The sequence below is a fragment of the Hyaena hyaena genome, unplaced genomic scaffold (genome assembly GCF_003009895.1).
Source record: "Hyaena hyaena isolate Hyena2069 unplaced genomic scaffold, ASM300989v1 scaffold_997, whole genome shotgun sequence".
Taxonomy (NCBI): Eukaryota; Metazoa; Chordata; class Mammalia; order Carnivora; family Hyaenidae; genus Hyaena; species Hyaena hyaena.
The window spans coordinates 120,903-146,771 of record NW_024081628.1 but is presented as its reverse complement, the minus strand read 5'-3'; the positions used below and the strand labels follow the sequence as shown (position 1 = coordinate 146,771).

At 40.1% G+C, this 25,869-nt stretch overlaps 1 protein-coding gene across 1 annotated transcript in view; it reads left to right on the top strand.

The window, feature by feature from the left end:
• The window catches only part of LRRC1 (leucine rich repeat containing 1), a 135,547-nt gene that overhangs the window by 73,730 nt on the left and 35,948 nt on the right, over positions 1-25,869 (top strand). Inside the window, exons 3-4 of the mRNA XM_039221676.1 lie at positions 6,933-7,011; positions 11,278-11,367. Coding sequence (XP_039077607.1) covers positions 6,933-7,011; positions 11,278-11,367 — 169 coding nt within the window. The remainder of the gene's footprint in view (positions 1-6,932; positions 7,012-11,277; positions 11,368-25,869) is intronic.

Genomic DNA, 25,869 nt, shown 5'->3' with positions numbered 1-25,869 from the left:
GTGTAGATATGGTTGAAAAGAGGGCATTGTACATGTGTGTTTCCGTGCACCCATGTGCACGGATGCCATGGCGGCCAGCTGTGGCGCAAGTGTTGGCTCAGCACCGGCCAGGGCGAGCCACGGTGCTCATTTTCTTACCGGGTGTTCAGGGAATTCGGTATGTGAGCAAGACAATCCACTAAGTTAATTCCTCTTTCACAGGAGGAGACAGCGTTGGATGGGAAGAAGATCAAGTTCTTTCTGGGGCGCCTGGGTGGCTCAGTTAGTTAAGCATCTGCCTTCGGCTCAGGTCAGATCTCACGGTTCGTGGGTTTGAGCCCTGTGTTGGGCTCTGTGCTGACAGCTCAGAGCCTGGAGCCTGCTTCGGATTCCATGTCTCTCTGTCTCTCTGCCCCTACCCCTCTAGCACTCTGTCTCTTTCTCTGTCAAAAATAAATAAACCTTAAAATATTTTTTTAAAAATTCTTAGAATCGCACAGGACATTGAAGTGCTCAATAAGGCTCAGCCGCCGTGGCTGTTTTCCAGTCACACGTTTCACAAAGGGTCCTCAGAGGGCCGCAGAGCTGGAACTAGGGGTAAGAAACTGCTCTGCACTTGGACCGAATCCAGGCCCCTGACCTGGCTGGCACCTTGTACTAATTAAGCTAACACAGCCACCTTGCTGCAGGGCTAGTAGTGCTGATGCAATAAGTGTAGATGATTGCTTACATAGCTCTTGCCTCATTTTCATAAATAAAATTTCAACTTATTAACTTTCCATATAATATCACTTGAAGCTTAAATTTTATAGAAAGACAAATTAATAGAATGGGGGTAATCACTTGCTTTCTTTAAGCATTCCTAGTCTTCTTCAACTTCCTATGTCCAAATGCTGTCAACATGATCCTTGAGAATGACCACAACACTACCTAATACTTTTGTTTAGCTTATCATTTCATGGCACTTTCAGTGGAGAGAACCTAGTATTCTAACTTAAAATACCAGATACATCTCCAATCCAGGAGGAAAAGACATGCTATTCATATAGAACAAGAAATGCCAGTGAGCCATTGATTTATCCAGAAAGAACTTGTGTGATGTATGGAGGCTATGGTCAAAATAGGCTGTCTTTGCACAGTCCTCCATGAAAAGAAATGCCCTGGAGGTTGGTAAGCTCACATATACTTAGAAGGATCCTGAGAGTCCCTCAGCCCAAGCTATCTCCATCACAAAAGGGTCCCCAAAATGGTGATAGCTTTTCTGGAAAGGGTGTGATCCACCATGTGGATTCTGGGCATGTGGAAAGAGAGCTCTGGTTCCTCACCAAAGAAGGTGGACTACGTGTCTGTGTTTGCAGGGGTAAGGGAAGTGGGGAAGGTGGACTCTCAGCTTGATGTGTTAAAAATGGATGTCCAGAAAAGAATATGAGTCCCTGGGAGGATGGGGGTGTCTTTTTACAATCACTTTGTAAATGGTAATCTCTGTGGTGAAAGTTGTATTCTGTCCCTGAAGCCCTGGGGCTGATGGTGCTAGGATTGTTGTTCCCTAGTGGTGTTGGAGATATTTTGCGCTGACAGAGTTTAAGGGTAATTATCCATTTCCTGTATACAGGCGGTAGTGATGGTCACATTGGTAAACTACTGATTGGTTTTATTTTTTAAGTACGATTACATCTCACTAATTTGAAGCAATTCTGATTCAGAAATAATGATGGCATAGAGTGGGTCCAAAATAAAGGTTATCCTAAGAAAGTTGTAGGGAAAAGGTTACTTAATTTTAAAATTATTCTCATTTTTTAATTCATTTAATTCATTTATTCTGAGACATGTATGAGACAAAAACCAGTTTGAATTAATGAAAAATAGGACTAAAATTTTTTTTTGTTTCACTCTGTATAGAAGCTTGAACTAAGCTGAATGTTTTGAGGTACATTCCTTAATGAGTAGATGAAAATCTCATTAATTGTTTCTAATATTCTTATGTAAATAGGTGTTTTGTCAGGGGATAATTGTTACTGCTTCCCTGATAGTTAAAACAACAGCAAAAGCCCTCTGAATCCTCTCATCTCTACTAATAATGCTACTCTTCAGATTATTTGGCCTTGAATGGAAACCACTGGTCCCCTCTCCTGATCTCCCCCGAATATTAATGAAAGAGGTCAGACAGAGTGCCATGTGCTTTTATTCATGCTACTCTGCTTTATCCTTAGGATAGCCGTAAGCCGGAGATGATTATCTCCTTTTTATAGAAGAGGGAACCCCTTGTCTACCAAAGTAATTGTCAATAGCTCAACTTGGCATTTGGTAACCTGCTATTAAGAGATCCCGTCAGCCTTCTCTCCAGAGAGATATCCTGACATTCAGGCATATTGTACTCTTTCCCTGGGCTTACCCTTTCCTCAATGCATTCCGTGTCCCATTTGTACTTGGGTTTCTCCTCTGCTCTTATTTATTTTGTTCAAAACATGAGTGTCCTTTGTCTAATTTTCTCTTTTCTTTAAAAATTTTTTTAATGTTTTATTTTATTTTTTATTTTTTTAATGTTTTATTTCTGAGAGAGAGAGAGAGCAAGCAAACGAGCGAGCAAGTGCGTGCAGGGGAGGGTCAGAGAGAGAGGGAGACACAGAATCAGAAACAGTCTCCAGGCTCTGAGCTAGCTGTCAGCACAGAGCCTGATGCAGGGCTCAAACCCACGAACCGTGAGATCATAACCTGAGCCGAAGTCGGATGCTTAACTGACTGAGCTACCCAGGCACCCCTCTCTTTTCTTTAAACTTAATGAGGCCTTGAAGGTAAGTTGTGCTGGCATTACTTTAAAAAAAAAAAAAAAATCTGTTGGTGACCCATTTTACAGATAAGGAAATTAAGGCACAGCTAGGTTAAGTAGTTTGTCTGATGGCACATATCTAGCAAATGTGGAAAACTGGTGCAGATTGCTCTTAATGGCTCTTTGGATTTGATGGAGAACAAATTGGATACAGGGAGAGACCATATAAGAGGATATTATAGTGATCTAGATGATTGTGGCCTGATCTAAGTTGATAATTATAGGAATGAGAAGAAAAAGATGACTAAGAAAAATAGAGAATATGAGAAGGATTTGGAAATTGAATGTAGGAATTGGTATGGGGTAAAGGATTCAAATTAGTTTTTCAATGAGGTTGGTGGTCAGCCTAGGTTTCATTGACAAGGTGCTATTTATATACATTTTTCCTGTGTTTATTCTCAAACTTCACATTTGTCCTGAGCAAAACATTTAAGAATCACTCAAAGGGGATTTTAGCTGGGAATAACCTGCAAGCTTTATCCTCCCTCTTGTCAGAGATCTGGGACTAAGCAGTTTTCTTACTGTAAAATGGAGATAGTCTTGACCTTATGGGGATGTTTCATGACTTAAGTGAGAGAGCAACTGTTCTCCCAGAGGCTTATTCATTAGCTTCTCATTCATTCATTTGTCACCTGTGTCAAAGCTTGAGCTCACTTTTGTGTCAGCTTTAGGGAACAGCGACAGATGAGACCAACAAAGTCTTTCTTTCCAGGTGGCTCTTAATAAAGGAGATTGTCGTCAATTATTTAGTTAAAACTGTAACAGATCTCACAAAGGTGAAGCCTGAAGAAGCTGAGAGTGGGGGAATCCAGCCTCATCTTGGGACTCATGAAAGACGTGCCTGTAGATATGACATTTTAGCTGGGGATGTAAGGATAAGTAGATGTTTTCCTTCTTTAGTATTTTATCTTATATTTTTAGTAACCTGAAGCAAACCGGTACTCAAGACTCTTCATACCACACCATTGCCTTCCTTGCCTATAGCTTTTTTCTTTCTTTCTTTCTTTTTCAAGCAAAGACATTTCTTTTTCTTTCAAGTTCAGAACATTCACATGGTGGAAAGAAATGGTCTTGGGAGTCAGGAGACCTGTGTTCTGTTTGCTGATCTGCTACTTCTCCTGTGTATCCAAGCAGGTTGTCCTAAGGAGAGAATGCCAGACCTCTCTGTCAGCTCTGTGTGGACTGAGGCCAGCTGTATTCTCTGGCAGTTGTTTTTGTTACTCTCAGGTCTCCAGATTCCAGCGCAGTCCTGATCAGAGTTTCTCACAGCCGCTTTTCATGTGTTTCCTTGATAGGCCAGCTTCCCAAGCTTCAGGTCTGAAGAGTATTAAAGACTTGCGCCTAATGGACATATGTTTTCTCCTGCTCTGTTTCCATGCTTTTTTGTCTTGGATAGAGCAGTAAGCTGCTGTGAAATTTGTATTTATGCATCTGGCTTGATCTCTTTTGGCACTTGTGAGGTAACTAGTATGGCACATGCACCTCTGTCCTCAGTCTTACAAAAACTGCCCACCAAGACTTGACATAGTGGCACAGGAAAGGCTGTCATGGACTGCACGGGACAACCGGCATCTTTCAGACCAAGGAAAGTCATGGTGTATCATTGCCTCACTTGCCTGGAAAGCAGTGCTTATTCTGTAATGGATTTATGTATGTTCATTCATTCTTACTAAGCACAACAGTGCTGTGGTCCCGGCATGGGGGGGTCAAACGCTCAATGAGATAGTCCTGTACGATGAGGAAGTTGTTCATCTCTCTGAGCCTTAGTGTCCATTTTGTACAGTGAAAGTTAAACTAATTTATTTTGAGATGAAATAAGGTAATGTATGTAGAAGGACCTTCCAGTGTATTTGTACCTAAGGGCCCACAAATATTTGTGTGTTTTAAAAATTCATTCCAGGGACACCTGAGTGGCTCAGTCAGTTAGCATCAGACTCTTGATCTCAGCTCAGGCCTTGATCTCTGGGTCATGAGTCTGAGCCTTACATTGGATTCCATGCAGGGTGTGAAGACTACTTTAAAAAAAAATTCTAGAAGTCCATTCCAGACTCAACTGTGTGTGTGTGTGTGTGTGTGTGTGTGTGTGTGTATGTGTAGCTCTTATAGTTATGAAACTAAGATCATAGCATTTGATCTTTACTACCTAATATGACCATGCAAGGTAGAGAAAGTGTAAAAAGAATGTTACCACAAATTTAAATGATTTTGGCTTTTAAGTTTGAACAAAAAGCTTTTATATAGCTTCTGGTTATTTGTGGTTGCTGGACCAGGGCATCCTTTTTTCCCCTTATTTCTCCCTTCCCTCTGCCACCCCCAGCTTAGAAATAGGTATGTTTTGGCTCTGCTTGCATTTGTAGAACTAGTAGAAGAAACTGAATGGGACCAGGAGAACCTTTTCTGTTTTAGCCCTTCCTAACATTAGTATGTCCAAAGTAAATGTATTCTTGAAATCAAATGCTATGAAATAAACCTTTAAAGCCCCAAAAGCTAAAACCCCAGATTTTGTGCCAAAAGAAAGAGGAATTTTAACAATTTTTGGTCATTCTAAAATCACAGTATTTAGTAGCCAGTAAACATAGGGGAAATATTCCACCTCATTAGTAATAAAAGGAATATAAAACAAAATGTTGCCAGACTATTTTTACCAATAATATTAGCAGTTTTGAAAATGTAAGAGAAATAAAGGAGGAGGAGAGATGTTGGGTTGGACACGTTATACAAGCTGATGGAAGTATAAATAGATGTATAAATAGATGTAACTTGCCCTCCTCTGAGGCAGTTGAATAGTATTTATCAAGGACTGTAGGGTTGTTAATGCCTTTGACACAGCAATTACAATTCTGGAAGCTTAGCCTAAGGAAATAATCAGAAATGGATATAAATATAAATATGAATATAAATATAAATATAACATCAGGAACTTGGAAACAACCTAAATGTCCAACAATAAGAGATTGATTCAATGAAGTACGAGAATGTATGCAGTGGGTCTTCTGCCATTTAAAATGGCAACCTGTTTGCACAAATAAAGATAGGGAAGATTTTGTAAAATAATGTGCAGTTGAGAAAAACAAATCAGCATGAACCTAGTATTTTGAAATGTACCTATTTATACACACTGTGTGTGTGCATGTGTATGATGACAACGAAAAAAGACGTCAGGGTAAAACATTATCTCTGGGTGATGGAAATGCTGATGGTTTTTTTGTTTTCTTTGGACTTTGCTGAATTTTCCAGATGATTACATTTATAATCTTCTCAGAAGAAAGTCCATAATTTAAAAATGTATACTCTAGAATACAATGTACTGATACAACTGTGTGAACATGTAAGGGAAAAAAGCTTAATGGGAATTACGACAGAATGCTATCAATGACTTTTGATAGGGTGATGGGACTTGGTGGTGGTGGTGGTTTTTTTTTTTTTCCAGTTTCATTGAGAAATAATTGACAGTCATCACTGTATACATTGAAGGTGTGCAGTATGATTTGATTTATACACATCATGAAATGATTACCACAATAGATTTAGCCAGCATTCATCATCTCATAAAGATACAATAAAAAGAAAATAAAGGGAAAAAATGTTCTCCTTGTGATGAAAACTCATAGAATTTACTCCTTTACCAATGTTAAAATATATTATAGAACAATGTTGGCTATAGTCATCATGTTGTACTTAACATTCCTACTACTTATCTCTCTTATAATTAGAAGTTTATACCTTTGACTAGTTTTTCCACTTCCCTCTCCAATTGCCTCTTGTAATCACAAGTCTGATCTCTTTTTTTAATGTGTTGTTTTTGGTTTTGTTTTTAAGATTCCACATATAAGTAAGTTCATACTTTTTTTTTAATTTATTTAACTTAGCATAATGCCTTCAAGGCCCATCCGTGTGTGTTAGTTGTTTTTAATATTATTTTTCTTTAATGTGCTTCTACTCAGAATATATCTTCTTTTGGGAAAGCAAGTTTAAATAATCATAGAAAAATACTTTAGAAATCCATGCCACATTTGAATAGAGGTAATACTTACTAGATAGTTTCTTGTCACTGTGGTCCATCTTGAGGATAGTGAAAGCTGTTAACAGTGGTGGTAAACAATAGATGTTTTCTTTGCTCCTACAGATATTCCTGAAATTCCAGAAAGCATCTCATTCTGTAAAGCACTACAGATAGCTGACTTCAGCGGAAATCCACTGACGAGGTAACCTTTCTGCTTGCTTTTCTGTCTGTAGTACTAAGGATATCCTTTTTGGGAACCAAGCCAGGAATACAGTCTGGTCATCCATTGTGCAGGTACCTAGATGGATGGCCATCTTTATCAAGGATGATTGAGCCTCACAGAGGTTTATTTATAAATAGCACTGTGCAATGAAGGGCACTATGTGCTACTGATATGAAAGGATATTGATTGAAATATTGATAGGATATTGGTAGGGGCTGAAGGGAGGCACAGTGGAGTGTACAAAACAGGAGTGCAGAATTCATGTCTCAAGCAGTGTGAAGCATTGGAGTAGTTCATGAATCCCCTACCACTTACCTTGTCTTGTGGGATAAGACTGAGTTCTAAACTCCCAGAGACCTTTCCCTATAGTAATCCAAGGAGAAGTCCTAATAGGGGATATTTTTTCACCCCAGTAATGAAACATATTTACTATGTCAGCTTTCCTCTAATTCTCCCTTTAAAACAAAGAAACAAAAACTCTGCCAACACCATTATTTCCTTACTTTAACAATAGCTGTGAGGATTTCTTTGGGTTTATTCCTCCAAATAAAACCACCATATCACCATTTTACTATGGATTCCAGCCTCTCCCCTTATGATATGACACAGCATGTTGCCTGGGCACAGCTGAGCCACCCTCCTCGTGGATCCTGGCTCAGTCACGAGGCCACTGATCACTGGCTTCCAGGTACCTTGTTGCCAGGTTAGCCAAATTGTTGCCCACCTGGCAATGCAGAGGTGGTTCTCAGGAAAAGTTCCAGATGTATCTCTAGGCCAGGTAGGTTCATATCTAAGATTTCTAGACTCTGTTAGCAACTTCAGAAGAAAGGCACTTTTCCCTCTTCCCTTCTGTTTTGTTTTTAAGCATATAGAAAAATGGAGATGAGATTAAAATTTGGGATGCACATTGCCCGTATGAAAATTACTTGGGTCTACTTGAGTATGGAGTGCTGCTGAATGCTGATTTAGCATTGCTTTCCCCATTTCTGCTGTTTTTAAGAAGCAAATGTTTTGTTTTTTAAATTATTTTTAATTTTTATTTATTTTTGAGAGAGAGAGAGACAGAGTATGAGCAGAGGAGGGACAGAGAGAGAGGGAGACATAGAATATGAAGTAGGCTCCAGGCTCTGAGTGGTCAGCACAGAGCCGGACACAGGGCTCGAATTCACGAACTGTGAGATCTTGACCTGAGCTGAACTTGGCCACCCCGAAGTCCATATTTTTTTGAAAAATATTTTTGATTTTTGTCCTTTCAGTGAGTATTTTACTAACATCTATTTTTATGAAAAATAGTAAATCTAGTAAGTTCTAACTCATCTCTGTCCTCACCTCTTCTTTTTTAACCACAACCCCCACAATTGTCCCTCTTCTTCAAACCTTTCTGGAGCCCCTTGTTTCTCTAAGATAAAGTCCTGTCTCTTCCAGGTGCTATGCAACCTTCCCTGCACTGTATTTGACTTTGGCCTATCTTTCCGTGTTCATTGCCCTCAGTTGCCCATGACAGACGTCTTGCTCTGGTGTTGCAGAGTGGTCATAGGTTATTTATTTCACTTGCTCCTTCTCTTCTTGCACTCCTGTAAGGTGTACATGGGCATTACATTTCTTTGGGAAGTCTTTCCTTGCTCTGCACAGTCCCCTCCTCCAGGCTTTCATTATGCTCTGAGCATACCCTTTTCCTAACACTTTATATTTTAATTTTATTTAAAAAAAATTAACATTTATTTATTTTTGAGAGCCAGAGGGAGACAGAGCACAAGCAGGGGAGGGGCAGAGAGAGAGGGCGACACAGAATTTGAAGTGTACTCTAGCTTTTAGCTCTGCACAACTCTGAGCTGTTAGCACAGAGCCCCATGCAGGCCTCTAATGCATGAACCATGAGATTATGACCTGAGCTGAAACTAAGAGTAGGTCCCTTAACTGACTGAGCCACCCAGGAACCCTTTGAAATTTACATTTGAGTTATCACTTTGACCAAGACTCCCCAGTTAGACTGAGAAAGTATATTTGTACTCTTCTATTACTTACTGTTTTATCTCCAGCCCTATCTTAATTTATGGAATGGAGTAAGTACTCTCTAAATGGCTGTTGAACTGAACTAAGCTGTTTATCCGTAAGGCAGCTGTAAGGGTGGGCAGCTGGGAAACACTCATTATGCTGCCTTGGAGATTTTTTTTTTTTTTTGGCTATTCAATTGCTTAATCCCCTTTTCTACCTCTTTAGTTTCCTTTTCTAATGTCTGCTGACACATGACTTTACTATTCTCTCAAAATTCTCTGACCAGAACACACCCACCCTGTAGGAGGCTTTCCTTCGTTTTTTTCCCCTGGCCTCACATTTGGGAGGTTTCTTCAAGTAAAGCCTTTTTGATTTGGCAGGTGCACTCCTTTAAGAATTAAGAAGACCTATCTGTGAGTTGAAAGGACCTTAAAAACAATTTAGTTTGACCTACTTATTTTATGGCTGAAGAAACTGAGGTGGAGAGAGACTGAATGACCTTTCTGAGATGACGCAGTCCCTGAGTGGCAGCTCCGGCTAGACTTCCTTTCTCCTAGCCTGCCTTCCGCACTTCCTCCTCACACACGCTGGCTTGGCTCTTATGTGAACAGCCAATAAAAAAGGAAATCAGCTCTTTCCGAATACCTTCTTATATTTGAGAACATTTTAGACAGTTCTAAAAGTGTAAAATGCTACATACTTTATGGTACAAACTCAGGCAGCAAGTACGTTGCATCTTTTTAAATATGAATAAAAACAATCTTACCTCTCTTGCTCTGGGGAAGAGGTTTCAACTTTGTAGAAAACATTCCTAAGAAGGTATTTCAGTGACAATGAACATCCTAGAACTCATCTTGCAGGGCCTGGAATTTGTTTTTGTTTTTGCTTTTGTTTTTTTTAAATATTTTTTTTATTTCTAGGAGAGAGAGAGACAGCGTGAGCAGGGGAGGGTCAGAGAGAGAGGGAGTCACAGACTGAAACAGGCTCCAGGCTCTGAGCCAGCAGTCAGCACAGAGCCCGACGCGGGGCTCGAACCCACGAACCACGAGATCATGACCTAAGTGAAAGTTGGATGCTCAACCTACTGAGCCACCCAGGAGCCCCTGAAATTTGTTTTGAAGTTTGGAATTACCTATATTATATGTGAAATAGTACCATATAATTTGCTTATTATTTTTATTTTATTAATTTTTATTGATTTATCTATTATTTATTTATGTATTTATTCTATTTATAGAGAGAAAGAGAGAGAGCATGAGTGGGGGAGAGGCCAGTCGAGAGTGGGGGGAGAGAGAGCAAGAGAGTGAGAGAATCTTAAGCAGGCTCCATGCCCAGTGTGGGCTCAGTCCTACCACCCTTGCTTGAATCATGACCTGAGCCAAAATCAAGAGTCTGACACTCAACCGACTGAGCCACCCAGGTACCCCTAGAATTTGCTTTTTAAAAAAGAAACCTAGAAAGAGGAAAGAAATGAAAGATTCTAATATAGAGGCTATCACTAAAGCAAGAAGGGCCCCTCCCCACTCCTACCCGAAACAATGAATTCTATGTTCTGTTGTCTCTATTAGCAGATTTCTGTATAAGGACCTTTGGCATTTTAGAAGCAATGAGATCTTTTTAACTCTATTTTTTTTTTCCTCCCTAACTGGAGGTAACCATAGAAATATTGAAAGTAAACTTTCTTTGTAAGTTTTTAAATAGTTTTATTTTGAAAAATCTCTTCAGTAGCATTTAAGAGAAGTATAAAAAAATCTCTTTTGTGTAGAACATAGTGAAACATAGTAATTATCTCAAGTGATTGGCATCTTAGATCAAGTTAAAAGAAAAATATTAAGAAAGTAGCAATTGCTGTCAATTGATCAATTCTTTGCTATGGCTTTTATAATCTATAGAAGAAAGTAATCCATGGCTTTGCTCTGGCTTTTATAATCTACAGAAGAAAAAAAACATTATTAAGCTGCTGTTGTGTGTTTTATTATAATTTTCTGGGCTAAATTATTCTTAGAGCTTGCATATCTTTCCTGTGTTAATTATTTATTTTTCTTGCTTTTGTACTTCTAGGTAAACTGAGTCTTGGCTTTTCTCCTTATCAATATCTTCTATATAGGAAGACCAGGCAAATATGCGACTTACAATGTAATTTTTAGGTTCTTTCAATGAGCATATGGGAGTAATCCTTATATTTATGTCTGGTATACACTGTATATGCACTTTTCTTTTTCAATTAACATTTTGTTGTTGCTATTTCAGATTGCCAGAAAGCTTTCCTGAATTACAGAATTTGACATGTCTTTCTGTAAATGACATCTCCCTGCAGTCCCTGCCTGAAAATATTGGCAAGTAAGTGTTCATGTGAGGACAGACGAATGTTTTTATCATTAACCCCAGCCTCTTTCTCTTTTACAGCTCTTATCTTTCTACTCAGTCTTTTACCCAATCTTCAGTCTCACTGTTAAGAAAGATCATAGTGAGACTCCAGTGTTTTTGCTTTCCATTGCCCCTAAATTTCGGTGGTCAGAAGGGATAATGCTACTTGTTGCTAGTGAAAAACTTAAATTTATTTGGACATGCCCTTCAAACTGATGGATTCCAAAGTAAACTTAAGCGAACGAAGTAGCACCGGTCATGTAGGTGCTTAATAAACACCATTGGCAACTACCACTCTCCGTACTTTTATTGAAAACTTGTGGCGTCTGTACCCTGAACGACGGCTGTGTCTGCCGGTGTCCGTGCACCTCAGAGCTGAGAATAGCGAGTGGGAATGGTGTGTTTGGAGGGCAGGTGTGGAATGGGGAGAGGGACGCGGGATGGGTTGGGTACACTTCCACGGTGCTGGCTCAGAGGTTGGGGAGGACAGCCATGACCAGAAATCAAACCCTTTGAAGAAAAATGTGTGCGGTGTTTAAATGTTCTCTTACACATTCTCACAGATGAATTAACTGAATTATTTGAGCGGATCTTTTCCATACCTCCAGGACATACGGTGGGTTAAATCAGGCTGACGGCTCATGCTTTACTGCTTAAAACAAAAGTGCACTGTGGCCGGCCAACACTAGTGGACCAATGTTCCCTAGTGTCATAAAAAGTTTTCCTTGTGTGTCCCGTCTGGGTTCTAAGACAAAACAGAAACTTTGGTTTTGAGGACTGCAGTGTATCTGACAGATGTCTATTCTGCAAAGGGTCTCTTTCCAGAAATCTGTGGGAGAGGACTGCTTTTCATAGACAACTTTGCCCCTTTTGTCTCCCTCCTATGCAGGTGGAAGACAACTGGCTGACCCCTGTGTGAGCCAAAAAGTTCATGTTTTCTGAGATGCAAGCTGTTTAAACATTTTTCCAGTAGATTTGCTGATACAGACTTGTGTCCTTAAAGTCTCAGGAGGGGAAGGAGACAGGGAGCCCCAGTACACTCTGAGTTGATGGTGTCTCTTGCAGAGAAAACATCAATGTTTTACTGTGAGTTTCTTGACTTAGCATTTTTGCTGTGTCAAGATTGATATATTTCTAATTAATACAATAGCCATTTAAATGCCTAAACTGACACCTCCATCTCCCCTTCCTCCTCGGAAGTCTCTAGAATCTAATTCCCTTGATACTCTCCTTCCTGTTTCTCAGCCTACCACTGCTCACGTGCTCATCCCTTCTATCCTCTGATTCATGTCTTTTTAAACAAGGTTGAATGCTTTGAGAGAAAATACATTCTTTTTAAACAAGAGTGCGTCTCTCACTCCCCGCTGCCTTGTATTAATGGAGAATGCTAGTTAATAGTCATTTTAGAATAAATTACCTATCCTTTATTCCATCTTTTCTGTTAGTACATGTACCTGTTTTTGTTGATGTTCAGGGTTTCTTGTGTACCTGAGTATCCTGTTAGTAATAAGGGTAGTGTTCTGTTTTGTTTTGATTTTAGGCTTAATCATCATGTATTACTGTTACAGCCTTACTACGCTGATTGCTTCCAAAACAAACTGTCACTTTGAACTTGAACCCTGTGGTGAATCATCGCCCAGGAAGTAAGAATATGGGCAGATGAGTGAATCATCTGATTCTTATTAGGGCAATTTGTGAAAATTAAGTGGGAGATAGCTACTCTTAATAGCTCTTATACTCTTTAATAGCTACTATTAAAAAAATAGTTAATTTTTTTTTTAATCAAAGCAAGAGGTTTTATGATTGCTACTGTTGGATTTAAGATTTTGCATATTAAAGTAACAGTTTTCACTTAGTAGAAAGAAAGAACAGACTCCTTGGAGCAGCTCAGGCCCCCCTGGTGTCCTAGACCAAGCCGGAAAGGCCCTTGAAACAGTTGAAATGGTGAAATGTTGAGGAAATTGCATGTATGCCTAAGTATACTACATTTTACGCCAATCCTTACTTGAAACCTATGAACTCTACTCATGAAAACAATTCTTCAGTTTCCCAGAGGATTCCCAAATGGTTTCTTTAGGGTGCTGAATCACATATTTAGTAACCAAACAAGTAGTGAGAGGTAGTATGGTTTTGAAAATAAGGCACAAATGTTTGATATTAAAAAAACCTTTGAAAAGAACATGAAATGGCTGCCATATGAATGATCATATTTGCTGTTATGTTTGTAGATTCTGAAGTGGGAGTTGTTGCATCGATTAGCTCTGCTTATTTACTTCTCATTGGTCAGATGAGTCAACCACCTCAGTATCTGCCCTTTGAGCAACAGTGAGAATGGGACCTCGGTTTCTCTTTTCGGCACCTAGCACAGCACGTGGCATGAAGTGGGAAAGCTGTGGATTTGTCGAGGTCAGGGGCCCCTCAGGGAGGGCAGGAGCATCCCTCCTGGAGGAGAGAGCCCAGCCTTTACCTAGGGCAAGCTGACTGTGGTCGCCTTGAAGCAGGGGCCACCTGTGAGCATGTGTCCGCTAGTGCGTTTGCTTTGCCAGCGGTTGGTTAATGTGAAGAGTGTTCAGGGGTTGGTGGCAGAGTTGGCACTGGAGTACGGCCCTCCTGGTCCCCGTCCTGGGTTTGCCGCTCCACACACCATCGCTGTAGCACAGGCATTCCCATGGCCCTTCGGGGCACAGTCACATTTTCTTAGTGCCCCTGGCCATATCTGACAGTGCCATTTATTAAGTAGGTAAGTCCAGCCAACATAATGAGTATTTTTATCCTAACAACCTAGTAGCTATTTGAAAAAAAATAATACATATCAATGGAAAGAATAAATATTTTTATTTCATTTTTATTTTTTTATTAAAAATATTTTTTAATGTTTATTTTTGAGAGAGAGAGACAGAGTGTGAACGGGGGTGGGGCAGAGAGAGAGGGAAACACAGAATTGGAAGCAGGCTCCAGGCTCTGAGCTGTCAGCACAGAGCCCAATGCGGGGCTTGAACCCAGGAACCACGAGATCATGACCTGAGCCGAAGTTGGATGCTTAATAAACTGAGGCGCCCAGGCGTCCCTTGATTTCATGTTTAAACATTGCCAAATATGTGCTGTAGCACATGGGAACCTGCTAGACACTGCTCAACCTCTCAAACTACCGCCCCATTTCCCTTTTGACATTTGTTTTTCACCTGGTACTTGCCCTTTGTCCCTGACAACCCAGCTTTGCAAAGATGCCCTTGAGGAATGTTGTGCTATCTAGTGTGGAAACGGAACGACCTGGGGCGCCTGGGTGGCTTAGTCGGTTATGCGACTAAGCCTGGATTCTGCTTCAGATTCTGTATCTCCCTTTCTCTCTGACCCTTCCCTGCTCACACTGTCTCTCTCTCAAAAATAAATTAAAAAAAAAAAAAAAAAAGAAAGAAAGAAAAAGAAACGGAACGACCTGAGCTGTGGCTGCCGTGGTGTCTAGTAGCTGCTGGGTACTGCTGTGTCTCTCTCAAGTGTAAAGCATGCTGCGGTGTTCCTGTGAGCAGGCCCCTGCTTCCCTGGGTGCGGGAGCACACGATAGCCATAAATTGTCTCCACCCGGCCCGGAATCCCTGAGTGCACTTCCAGGAATCCTGGGGAGTGCAGAGCTTTCGCCCTTGGCCTGCGGGAAGAAGCCAGCATCACACAGGTCTCAGGTCCTTGCGCTTTCAGGGAGCTGCAGAGTCCTGCGGTCCGGTCCTACGCTCACCACGTAGCTGCACACCAGCTAGCTACCTTTAGTGTGGCTACTTGGATAAAGCAAGTCTCTCACATAGTAGCATCCCTATAATACTTTTTGGTGAGATGAAGAATGGTCATGAAAGTGTTTTGAACCGTACACTGGTTAACTCATGCAGAATCATACATCTTTCTTTTACTAAAAAGTAAGAATGTCCCAGATTTTGCCCCTTTCTGTGATGGCACTTTAGCATATTACCTTGTCCTTTTAAGTAAAGGTGATGTTTAACAGTGAGTGAGAAATGAACTCACCTTTAATAGACTTTTTTTTTTAAAAAATCTCTTTTGTTAAAAATACAAAAACACAGCACTTTTTAAAAAAAGATTGCTTTTAGTGTTTGTTTATTTTTGAGAGACAGAGAGGGAGACAGAGCATGAGCAGGGGTGGGGCAGAGAGGCAAGAGACAGAATTCCAAGCAGGCTCTGGGCTCTCAGCTGTCAGAAAGAGCTCAATGAGGGGCGCCTGGATGGCTCAGTCGGTTAAGCATCCGACTTCAGCTCTGGCCATGATCTCATGGTTGGTGGGTTTGAGTCCCGTGTCGGGCTCTGTGCTGACAGCTAGCTCAGAGCCTGGAGCCTGTTTCAGATTCTGTGTCTCCCTCTCTCTCTGACCCTCCCCTGCTCACACTGTCTCTCTCAGAAATAAATTTAGAAAAAAAAAATCTTAAAAAAAAGAAAGAAAGAGCTCAATGGAGGGCCTCAAACTCTCGAAACATGAGATCATGACCTGAGCCAAAGTCAGAAGCTTAACTGACTGAGCCACCCAGTTGCCCCCAAAACATAACTTTCTGATTAGTCTTGATATACAAGTGATTGAGGTCATGGAAGATGACGGTCAGCAGAATTTCAACATAGACCTTACCGTAAGCAAAAGAAAGTTTTAAAAATTAGTGTGGTGATTTAACAAATGAAGCTGAGAATATAGTTCTTCTTGAATTGGTGTAACTTTGTGAAGAATTTTTTCCACCTATTATAGCCATTAAACAAAGGATGAAAGCAATAGAATCAATTGTTTTGTCCCCAGCTGTAAAACAAAAGATTTAACACATAATATAGTATTTTCAGTCCCATTGCTCTCATTATTGAGAACCCAAAAGATTTTTGTATTTTTAAATAAAATACTTTAAAATTCTTTATTTTTTTACTTAAAAATTACATTAAATTAAAAAGTACATTTATATATTTTAAAATTAAATGTGAGGAGGATTATAAAAGTATACTCTTATAAATAGGACTAGCCTTCTAGAAGAGAATTTTTGGGGGTCACTGAAGCTTGAGACCAGTGGTTCTTAACCTCTGCTTTTTCAGGTCCCTACAAGTTCCAGTGAAATCTCTCTTGGGCGCAGAGGAGAGTGAGAAACAGCATTCTGGTGGGTGGCCTCTGCTGATCCCTGTTTGTGCCAGCACAGCTCTTTTATTAGCTTTTTAATTTTTGTATTGATGTTGCATATAATATTTACTTTTAAAAAAAGTGCTGCAAATATTTTTCAAGTTTGGAGACTACTGTTTCAGAAGCTTGGTAGTGTTTGTTTTTTGTAGCAGCATGTACTGTGGAGTTCTTACCATGATGTAGACCCACCAAGCTCTGCTCACACTGAGCAGAAAGCTTCAAAGCCTTTCATGAAAGTGAACTTAAGCAGCACCTGGGTGGCTTAGTCGGTTGAGCGTCCAGCTCTTGATATTGGCTCAGGTCGTGATCTCATGGTTTGTGAGATCAAGCCCCATGTTGGACTCTGTTCTGAGAGTTGAGGAGCCTGCTTGGGATTCTCTCTTTCCCTCTCTCTCTCTCTGCTCCTCTCTCGCTCACGTGCTCTCTCTCTTTCTCACTCAAAATGAATAAACTTAAAAAAAAAAGATAGTTAAAAAAAAAAGAAAGTGAACTTTTAAAACGTGTTCCCTCTTTCCTCTCTTTACCAGCTGGCTGAGGTTTGTCCTTACTTAATGATTGAAATTCTTCCTCTTTTGTCAAGCCTTCTCCAGTGATGAGAGTGAGATAGATCTTAAATGCACAGCTTCCCTGACCCACTCTTTACTGCCCACACGATAAGCACGTTAGTCCTTTATCTGTATATGGTAGTCTAGTTGTTCAGTATTCAAGTGTTTGCACCTGGATCACTTTGTACCCTGAAAGTGGGGGGACTCTGTGGTTGTTAAACTCTCTGTGTCTGTACCAACCCTAGTGCTGCTCTGACGTATAGAACGAGTACATATGACGAGACACAGTGTTACCCCCTTCTCTCTGCTAGCTTCCCACCTGACGTTGTAGGCAAGCCAGTTGGGTTCTTGAGGCTTTGTGCTGGGTTCACATTGGCCTGTTCCAACACAATCACTTGTCTGGCTTAATACTATACAGTTGATTAAAGAAACAACTATGAAAAAAAAAAACCCAAAAAACTGTTTCCATTGTTCAAAAACCATCTCATGAAGAATAACTATTGTTCATTAATATTGCTAATTTCCCTGGTAAAAGGAGCCATTAGGGAGAGATTTCAATATGTATTTTTTTTTTTAGGGAAAAAAATTTCATCAGAAGAACTGGTAAGCTTCTTCCTTTTAATATCAGTTCTGACATTTATCACATTTTCTTTTCTGCTTTTGTTGCCAAAAAAGCTCAGAGCTAATTTTGATGAACAGTGAGAGCAGCTGTATTAATTTCCCTGTGAGGAAGGAAACTAAGGAATTGGGGGAGCTGTGCTTCTGAAATTTATGGGGGGGGTTTTATGTTAGGCCCATATATGGTCTAAGTACAGCATGTGTAGTCATGGTTACTATTAACCATCCTAAGTCTCATTAGCTTTGTCTGTGAAATGGGGGTAAGTAATCTGCCCAGAGTTGTTTTGCTGGTGGGTGGGAGAACTAGGATTCACACTTAGTTTCTTCCATGAAGAAGCTGCATTTTCTGTTTCATGAATTTTTTTTTTTACATGCTTGCACTTTATGAAGACTTCTTTACATCCCTTTTAGAAAACGTTGGGGTATTATTAAGTAAACAACTTTATGTATCACTGAGGTTGCCAGTTAGCATGGAAGGGCAGCAGTCAAGAAGGGAAGCATTCAGCAGGCTCTTTGTAGAGTTCCTAGTCTAGGGTAGGCTTTAGAAATACCTTCTGGGGGTGCCTGGGTGGCTCAGTTGGTTTCAGCTCAGGTCATGATCTTATGGTTCATGGGTTCAAGCCCTCATCAGGCTCTGTGCTGATAGCTCTGTGCCTGGAGCCTGCTTTGGATTCAGTGTCTGCCTCTCTCTCTGCCTCTTCTCCTGCTCCTGCTTTGTCTCTGTCTCTCTCTCAAAAATAAATAAACATTAAAAAAATTAAAGAATACTGGCTGAATAAGGTTGACTTTTCAGATACACCCTTGAAAACAGCGCTTAGTGAACAATGGCTTTTTGCTTTACTCTAACTAAAAACACTTGGAGGATTCTACTGGTAAAGCCAGGAAGGATACTTTTGCTGTTAAGTTTCACATGTTGGTACAAAGTGTGAATGAATTTGTCTTTCAAAAAGTGTATAGTGAAATATTTTTCTTGAGATCAGTTTTATCAATTTCTACTCAAGAAAATCCCACACTGTATTTTTTACTTTTCAAAAATGGGTTATCTTATAGATGAATATGATCTTATATATAAAGAATCATATGGAATCCACAAAAAGCTATTAGAGCTAATAAGTGAATTCAACAAGATACAAGATTAATATGTAAAAATCAATTTTATTTCTATATATTAGCATTGAACAAGCCAGAAAAGAAATTAAGAAAACAATTCCCTTTATAAAGCACCAAAAATAATGAAATGCTTAGGAATAAATTTAACAGAAGAAATGTAAGACCATATACTGCAAACTACAAAGCATTGTTAAGTTAAAAATGACCTAAATAAATGGAAAGACATCCTGTTTTTGAATTAGAAAACTTAATATCATTATGATGGCAATACTCCCCAGATTAATCTATTGATTCAACATAGTCCCCATCAAAATTCTAGCTGGCTTTTTTTTTTTTTTTTATAGGAATTGACAAGTTGGTCCTAAAATTCAAATGGAGCTATAAGAGACCCAGAATAGCCCAAACAATCTTAAAGAAGAGGTGCAAAGTTGGATCCACACTGCCACATTTCCAAACCTAACTACAAAGCTTCAATAATCAAGATGTGGCACTGGCATAAAGATACATACAGTTTACTGGAATAGAATTGGGAATTCAGAATAAACCCTTGCATGTATGGTTTAGTGATTTTGATAGGAGTGTCCAAACAGTTCAGTGAGGAAGAATAGTCTTTTCAACAGATGCTGTTGGGATAACTGAATATCCATCCATATGTGAAAGAATGAAGTCACACCCCTACCTCACACCACATGCAAAAACTAACTATAAGTACAGCAGGGCCCTAAATGTAAGAACTAAAACTCTAATAAGAAAGCCTAAGGATAAATCTTTGTGACATTGGATTAGGCAGCTGTTCCTTAGATGTGACACCAAAAGCCCACACAACAAAAGAAAAAAATGGATAAATTGGGACTTCATCAAAATTAAAGACTTGTGTGCATCCAAGTACACACTATCAAAAAAATGAAAAGACAACATACAGGGGGGAGAAAATATTTGTAAATTATATATATGATAAGAGCCTCATATCCAGACTAAAGAACTCTTACAACTCAACAGTAAATGACAAATAACCCAATGAAAAATAAAAATGAGCAAAGGATTTGAACAGAGGTTTGTTCACAGAAGATATACAAATGGCCTGTAATCACATGAAAAGATGCTCAACATCGTTAGTCATCAAATAAATACAAATCAAAACCACAGTGAGATACCACTTCAGACCCACTAACTAATTAAAAAAAACAAACAGATGAACATAAGGGAAGGGAAGCAAAAATAATATAAAAACAGGGAGGGGGACAAAACATAAGTGACTCTTAAATACAGAGAACAAACAGGGTTGCTGAGGGGTTTGCGGTGGGGGGATGGGCTAAAAGGGCAAGGGGTGTTAAGGAGGACACTTATTAGGATGAGCACTGGGTGTTATTTGTAGGGGATGAATCACCAGATTCTCCTCCTGAAATCATTATTGTACTATATGTTAACTTGGATATAAATTAAAAAAGAAAAAAAACCAGTAACAAAAACAAATGTTGGTAAAGATGTGTAGAAACTGAAAATGCTCATACACTGTTGGTGGGAATGTGAAATGAAGCAGCCCCTCATTTGAGGGAGCAGGTCCTTCCTCAAAAAGTTGAACTTAGGGGCGCCTGGGTGGCTTAGTCGGTTAAGCGTCCGACTTTCGCTTAGGTCATGATCTCGCAGTTTGTGGGTTCGAGCCCCGCGTCGGGCTCTGTGCTGACTGCCAGCTCAGAGCCTGGAGCCTGTTTCAGTCTGTGACTCCCTCTCTCTCTGACCCTCCCCTGCTCACGCTGTCTCTCTCTCTCTCTCCTAGTAATAAATAAAAAAATAAAAAATAAAAAAAAAAAAAAAAAAAAAAAAGTTGAACTTAGTTGCCATATGACCCAACAGTTCCAGTCCTAGTTATATATCCCCAAGAGAATGTAAAATGCACGCCTACACAAAAACTTGTGAGTGAGTTTTTGTAGTTGCATTATTCGTAATAGCCAAGAGGTGGAAACAACTGAAATTTCCATCAGTGATGAACTGATAAAATGTAGTATATTTATATAATGAAATACTTAGCCAAAAAAGTAATGGGGTACCGATACATGCTACAACAGGATGAACCTTAAAAACATGTTGAGTAAAAGAAACCAGGGAGGAGAAAGGCCACATATTGTATGATTCCTTTCATATGAAATATCTGGGATAGGCTTATGTATAGAGGCAAGAATTAGATTAGTGGTTGCCGGTGCCTGCTGGGGCGTGGCAGGGAGGGGGGAGGTAGGCAGGGCCAGGGTAAGGAATAACTTCTGATGGGTATGGAATTTCCTTTTGCGGGATGATGGTTTTCTAGAATTAGGTAGTGATGATGGATCTTAGGCCAACTTGAAGCCTGGTATTGCTGAAGGATGAGACTGCACCTGGCAGCCTGACCTAGTTTATTCTTGCAGGAAATACTCTCTATAATGTAGCTTATGAGTTACGTGCTGAGGTCATTTTGCCTCCATTACTCACACCTCATCACCAGGTGGGTCCACATAGCCACAGCCTCCAAGACCTGCAGGTCACAAGGAGTGGGGTCAAGGCTGAGATGATACAAAAACCCGGTGCGAATCATGGAGAATTTTGAGAGTCTGGGAAGCCTCTGTTTTTGCCTGGTGGCATCTGTCTTTACTTTGTGTGTCTGTCTCCATGAGATTCCTTATCCTGGGCCAATAAAGAGATATACTCTCAAAAAACAAAAAGAAAAAAAAAGTGATTTAAATGAATCCAAACATCTCTGTTTAAATTTGCTCCGCAAAAAATAGCATTCGTTAAAAGGGAAGAACTATTTATAATCAACTGGCACAGTGCCCAAAGTATAGCTGCCAGTCACAAAGTGGTTATTATCAATAAACATTTAATTATGACAACTTGCTAACAGAAGTAGAGCAAGTAGATGGGCCCTGGCAGTTTGAAGTAGAGCCTGTGGGTCTGAGTTTGTCTGCTACCCTTGGGAATGGTGACCTTAATTTGAGTGGGCTTGAACTAAATGGACCACGTGGCCCCCTGCTAATCGGGCCTAGTGCCAGGCTGCTTCCCCGTATTGTGCTAGTGCATGCTGCCTGCGAGGAATACATCTTCATTATGAATACTATCACCATATTCACTGCTCTCTTTGGAGGCCTAGGAATTCCCATAAAATGTTTATTTCAAAAACAAAAATAAAGATTTTTAGAAACATTTCTAGAGCAAAAACACTGTAAGGAAATTTGTTACCAGAGATTTCTTAAATCCTAAATTGGTATTAAGAAAGCAGAAATTTTACGAACGTGTAAGCAATTCTCCCTGTCCCTAATAATGTTATTTCCTCCAGTCAAATGGTTTTGCCATCAGTGTTTGTAGATTTTGTACTTTAATGGTTTTTGTTTAATGGTTTTATAGTGTCCTGCCATTTGTTTGCTTGGGCTACCTGAATTTATTTTATTCTTTACTTTCTGAATGATTGTGACCACCAAAAATGGGGGAAAAAAGTCTTTGTGGATTAAAAGGAGATTTTTAAAATATAGTGGAGAACAGATGTAAATTTTTTAAAGTAACCACTCATCCAGTCCCTGAAATAGAATCCTGAAAATACAGTTGGCCTACATTCTGACTTACAAAAGAGTGTAACTTTTGTGCCTGCTGTCATGAACTTTGTAAAACATTAGGCACTAGTGTGTTGAGAAGAAATGCTTCAAGCACACTCTTTCTGTAAGGGCTTGTTAAGTTGGTTTTTGTTCTTTTGTTTTACCCCATTTGGTGATAGAAATGGTGGGAGTTGTGGGGAGAAGAGAACTTATGTTTTTGTGGGAGGAAGATGAGGTCATTCTAACAGTACTGCACAGAAATTTAATTTGCCAGTTATTATAACTGAAAGGTGAAGTATCTTTGAATGATGGAATGATTAAAAAAGCTCAGGTTTATATAGAAGTGAGATATTGTGCAATTATTTTTAAAAAAAGTACTGATGTGTACAAATAATAAGTGAGACAAAAATCTGTGAGGAAAGCAAAATGCTAGATGTGTGTGGGATAACTTGGGTGTGAAAAGAGGGAGGATACCTTCTAGTTTTTGCATGAAAAGAAAACTGGGGGCGTCTGGGTGGCTCAGTCCCTTAAGTGTCCAGCTTCAACTCAGGTCATGATCTCACCGTTCATAGATTCAAGCCCCACATCAGGCTCTGTGCTGACAGCTCAGAATGTGGAGCCTGCTTCATATCTGTATCTCCCTCTCTGTCCTTCCCTCGCTCACACTCTGTGTATGTCTCTATCTTTCAAAAACAAACATTAAAAAAATTTTTTTTAAAAAACTCTGGATGAGTACATAGGTAACTAACAAAAAAGGGTGATTTCCAGTGAGAAGGGTCTCAGTGGTGGGAAACTAGATAGATGAGGGAGGACTATGGGAGGAAAACTTTCTGTTGAATACTTTTACATTATGTATTTCATTGTATTAACTATTCACAAAGCTGACTTGAGTGAAGTACAGCAGAAGATAGCGATAAAAATTCAGATTCCCAAGTAAATCCTGGCTTTGCCCCTTCTCATTTGCCTGAGACTGTGTGCAGGTTCCATCTCTGTGCCTTAGTCTTCTCATCCCCAAGCTGATTCTTGTAAGGCACTTACAACATCTATCCTGCAGTAGGCTGCAGAAGCCGTCATTAGTCATCAAAGTGCTAAAGACCAGTAATTCTCATATTGCCTCTCAAGTGTCCCATTTTCTCACATTTGTAAATGTATCAGAAACACCCCATGCTTGCTTTTTTCTCTGCGATAATCATGTTTTAACTAAAGTTAAATGACTGATAAATGCACATGGAGTTTGAGCCTTGTTGTTTCTCTTGGCCTAGTGATTAAGAACCTGGTCTCAGAAGTGGACAGAACTGAGTTTGAATCCCCTAGCCCAGCACTTGGCAATGCATGGTTTTTTAAAATTTTTTATTATTATTAGGTGCTATAAGAGATGTAGAGATGTTTGTGCTGCACTGAATAGGTTGCCTTGGTGGGAAAGGCACTGTCCTGAAGTCTAGATGGAAGATACTGTATTCTGAAAGACAAAGACGGGAGATCATTCATTCATTCAGTTTTGTATTAATTTCTCTGGTCTAAATCTGCATTCAAGCAGGTCTCATTTTATGTCAGCATTACTAGAAGAGTTTGGAGAACCCCCTTTTGGAGTGGGCTGGTAGGATCCTGCACTTGCTCTGGGACTAGCCAACTTTTATCTTTGTAAGAGTTGGCCAGTGCCAGCAGCTCCATCCATGGGACCTGCCCTCAAGGAGTCCTCTGTAGTGGGGATGATTCATAGCATCCTGTACACCAGCACCTGGGTGGCTCAGTCAGTTAAGTGTCCGGCTTGGCCTCAGGTCATGATCTCATGGTCTGGGGTTTGAGCCCCACGTTGAGCTCTGCGCTGACAGCTCAGAGCCTGGAGCCTGCTTCAGATTCTGTCTCTGTCTCTCCCTGCCCCTCCCCTGCCTCTCTCTCAAGTATAAATAAACATTAGGAAATGTTTTTTTAATTAAAAAAAAAAAATAGCACCGTGTAGCAGTCTGTCAGAACAGACTCAGGGCATGCCTGCCTATAAGGTACCTGACCATGCATAGGGAGAGGGCTGTCTCAGGGAAATGAGGGACATAAGTGGCTCACTGGACTTGAAGGGAGAGTACATTATGCTCTAATTGCCATAGTAGATATGATTATATTTATTTTAAGGGAACCTGGAATAGAGTGGTAAAGCACCTGAGCCGAGCAGTCCAGCTACTACCTAGGGAGGAGTAGGCCAGGACGGGAGCTGTGGCCTCACACTTTTACCTCCTCAACTCCGTGTGCTCTTTCCAGACTGGCCCTTTCTTCACTGCGTCCCTAGAGCCTGATTGTAATGTCCGAGTTCCTTCATTTTAAATACTTTAAAGTTTTGGAAAGGTATTATTCCATCAGAAAGGCTCTTGCTTTATTTACTTCGTTTTAAATGAATTTTTGAATTTTGAAATGTCACAAAAATATGGTGGTGTTTGCTGCTGTCAACACCCATACATTCCCATTTTCCCTACTATCCAAAAAACAGTGGAAACTGAGAAGTTCTGGTGTTAGAACCTTTTCAGTTAACAGTCTGTTTTACCTGGGTGTTAGCATGGTAGCAGTGGGCACGTTAACATGACATTATCGAGTTTTGTATGTCCAAAATTCTGCTGGCATTTTTGTAGTATTTTTGCTCAAGCATTACTTGCTCTTAGTAACTGTGGCCTATGCCTTTTACCCTCAAGACAAAGTATACAGATAACTTAAAAATGTGTGTCCTATTTTTAAAATGACATAAACCAACAAAATTCCTCGTGTCCTTGGTGTGGTTAAGAAGGTGAGACTTGCCTATTTGCCCATATTGATAGGTGCTTTTAAAACTGAAATGAGAAGGAAGAGTCCAGGGAATGGAGGGCCCCCCCCAAGATGCCTCAAGGCAGTGGGAGGGTGAGGGCGGGAGTTCTGGCTTCCCACCACACTTAAATGGTGCCTTCACCACTTTCTTTTTTTTTTTTTTTTTTTTACAAATAGTTTATTGTCAAATTAGTTTCCACACAACACCCAGTGCTCATCCCCATAAGTGTCCTCCTCTATGCCCATCCCCCCCTCCCCCCCACATCCATCAGTCCTCAGTTTTTGTCAGCATTCAAGAGTCTCGCATGGTTTGCCTCTCTCCCTTTCCCCCACCATTTCCCCCCTTCTTCTCCCCCGTGGTCCTCCGTCAAGTGCCTCCTAATCCTCCTATACGTGCAAACATATTATATCTGTCCTTCTCTGCCTGACTTATTTCGCTCAGCATAACACCCTCAGGGTCCATCCATGTTGCTACACATGGCCAGATTTCATTCTTTCTCATTGCCATGTAGTATTCCATGGTATAGATAAACCACATCTTCTTGATCCATTCAAGACACTTAGGACACTTAGGACACATTGGACACTTAGGCTCTTTCCATGTTTTAGCTATTGTGGAGAGTGCTGCTATGAACATTGGGGTACATGTGCTCCTATGCATCAGCATTTCTGTATCCCTTGGGTAAATACCTAGCAGTGCTATTGCTGG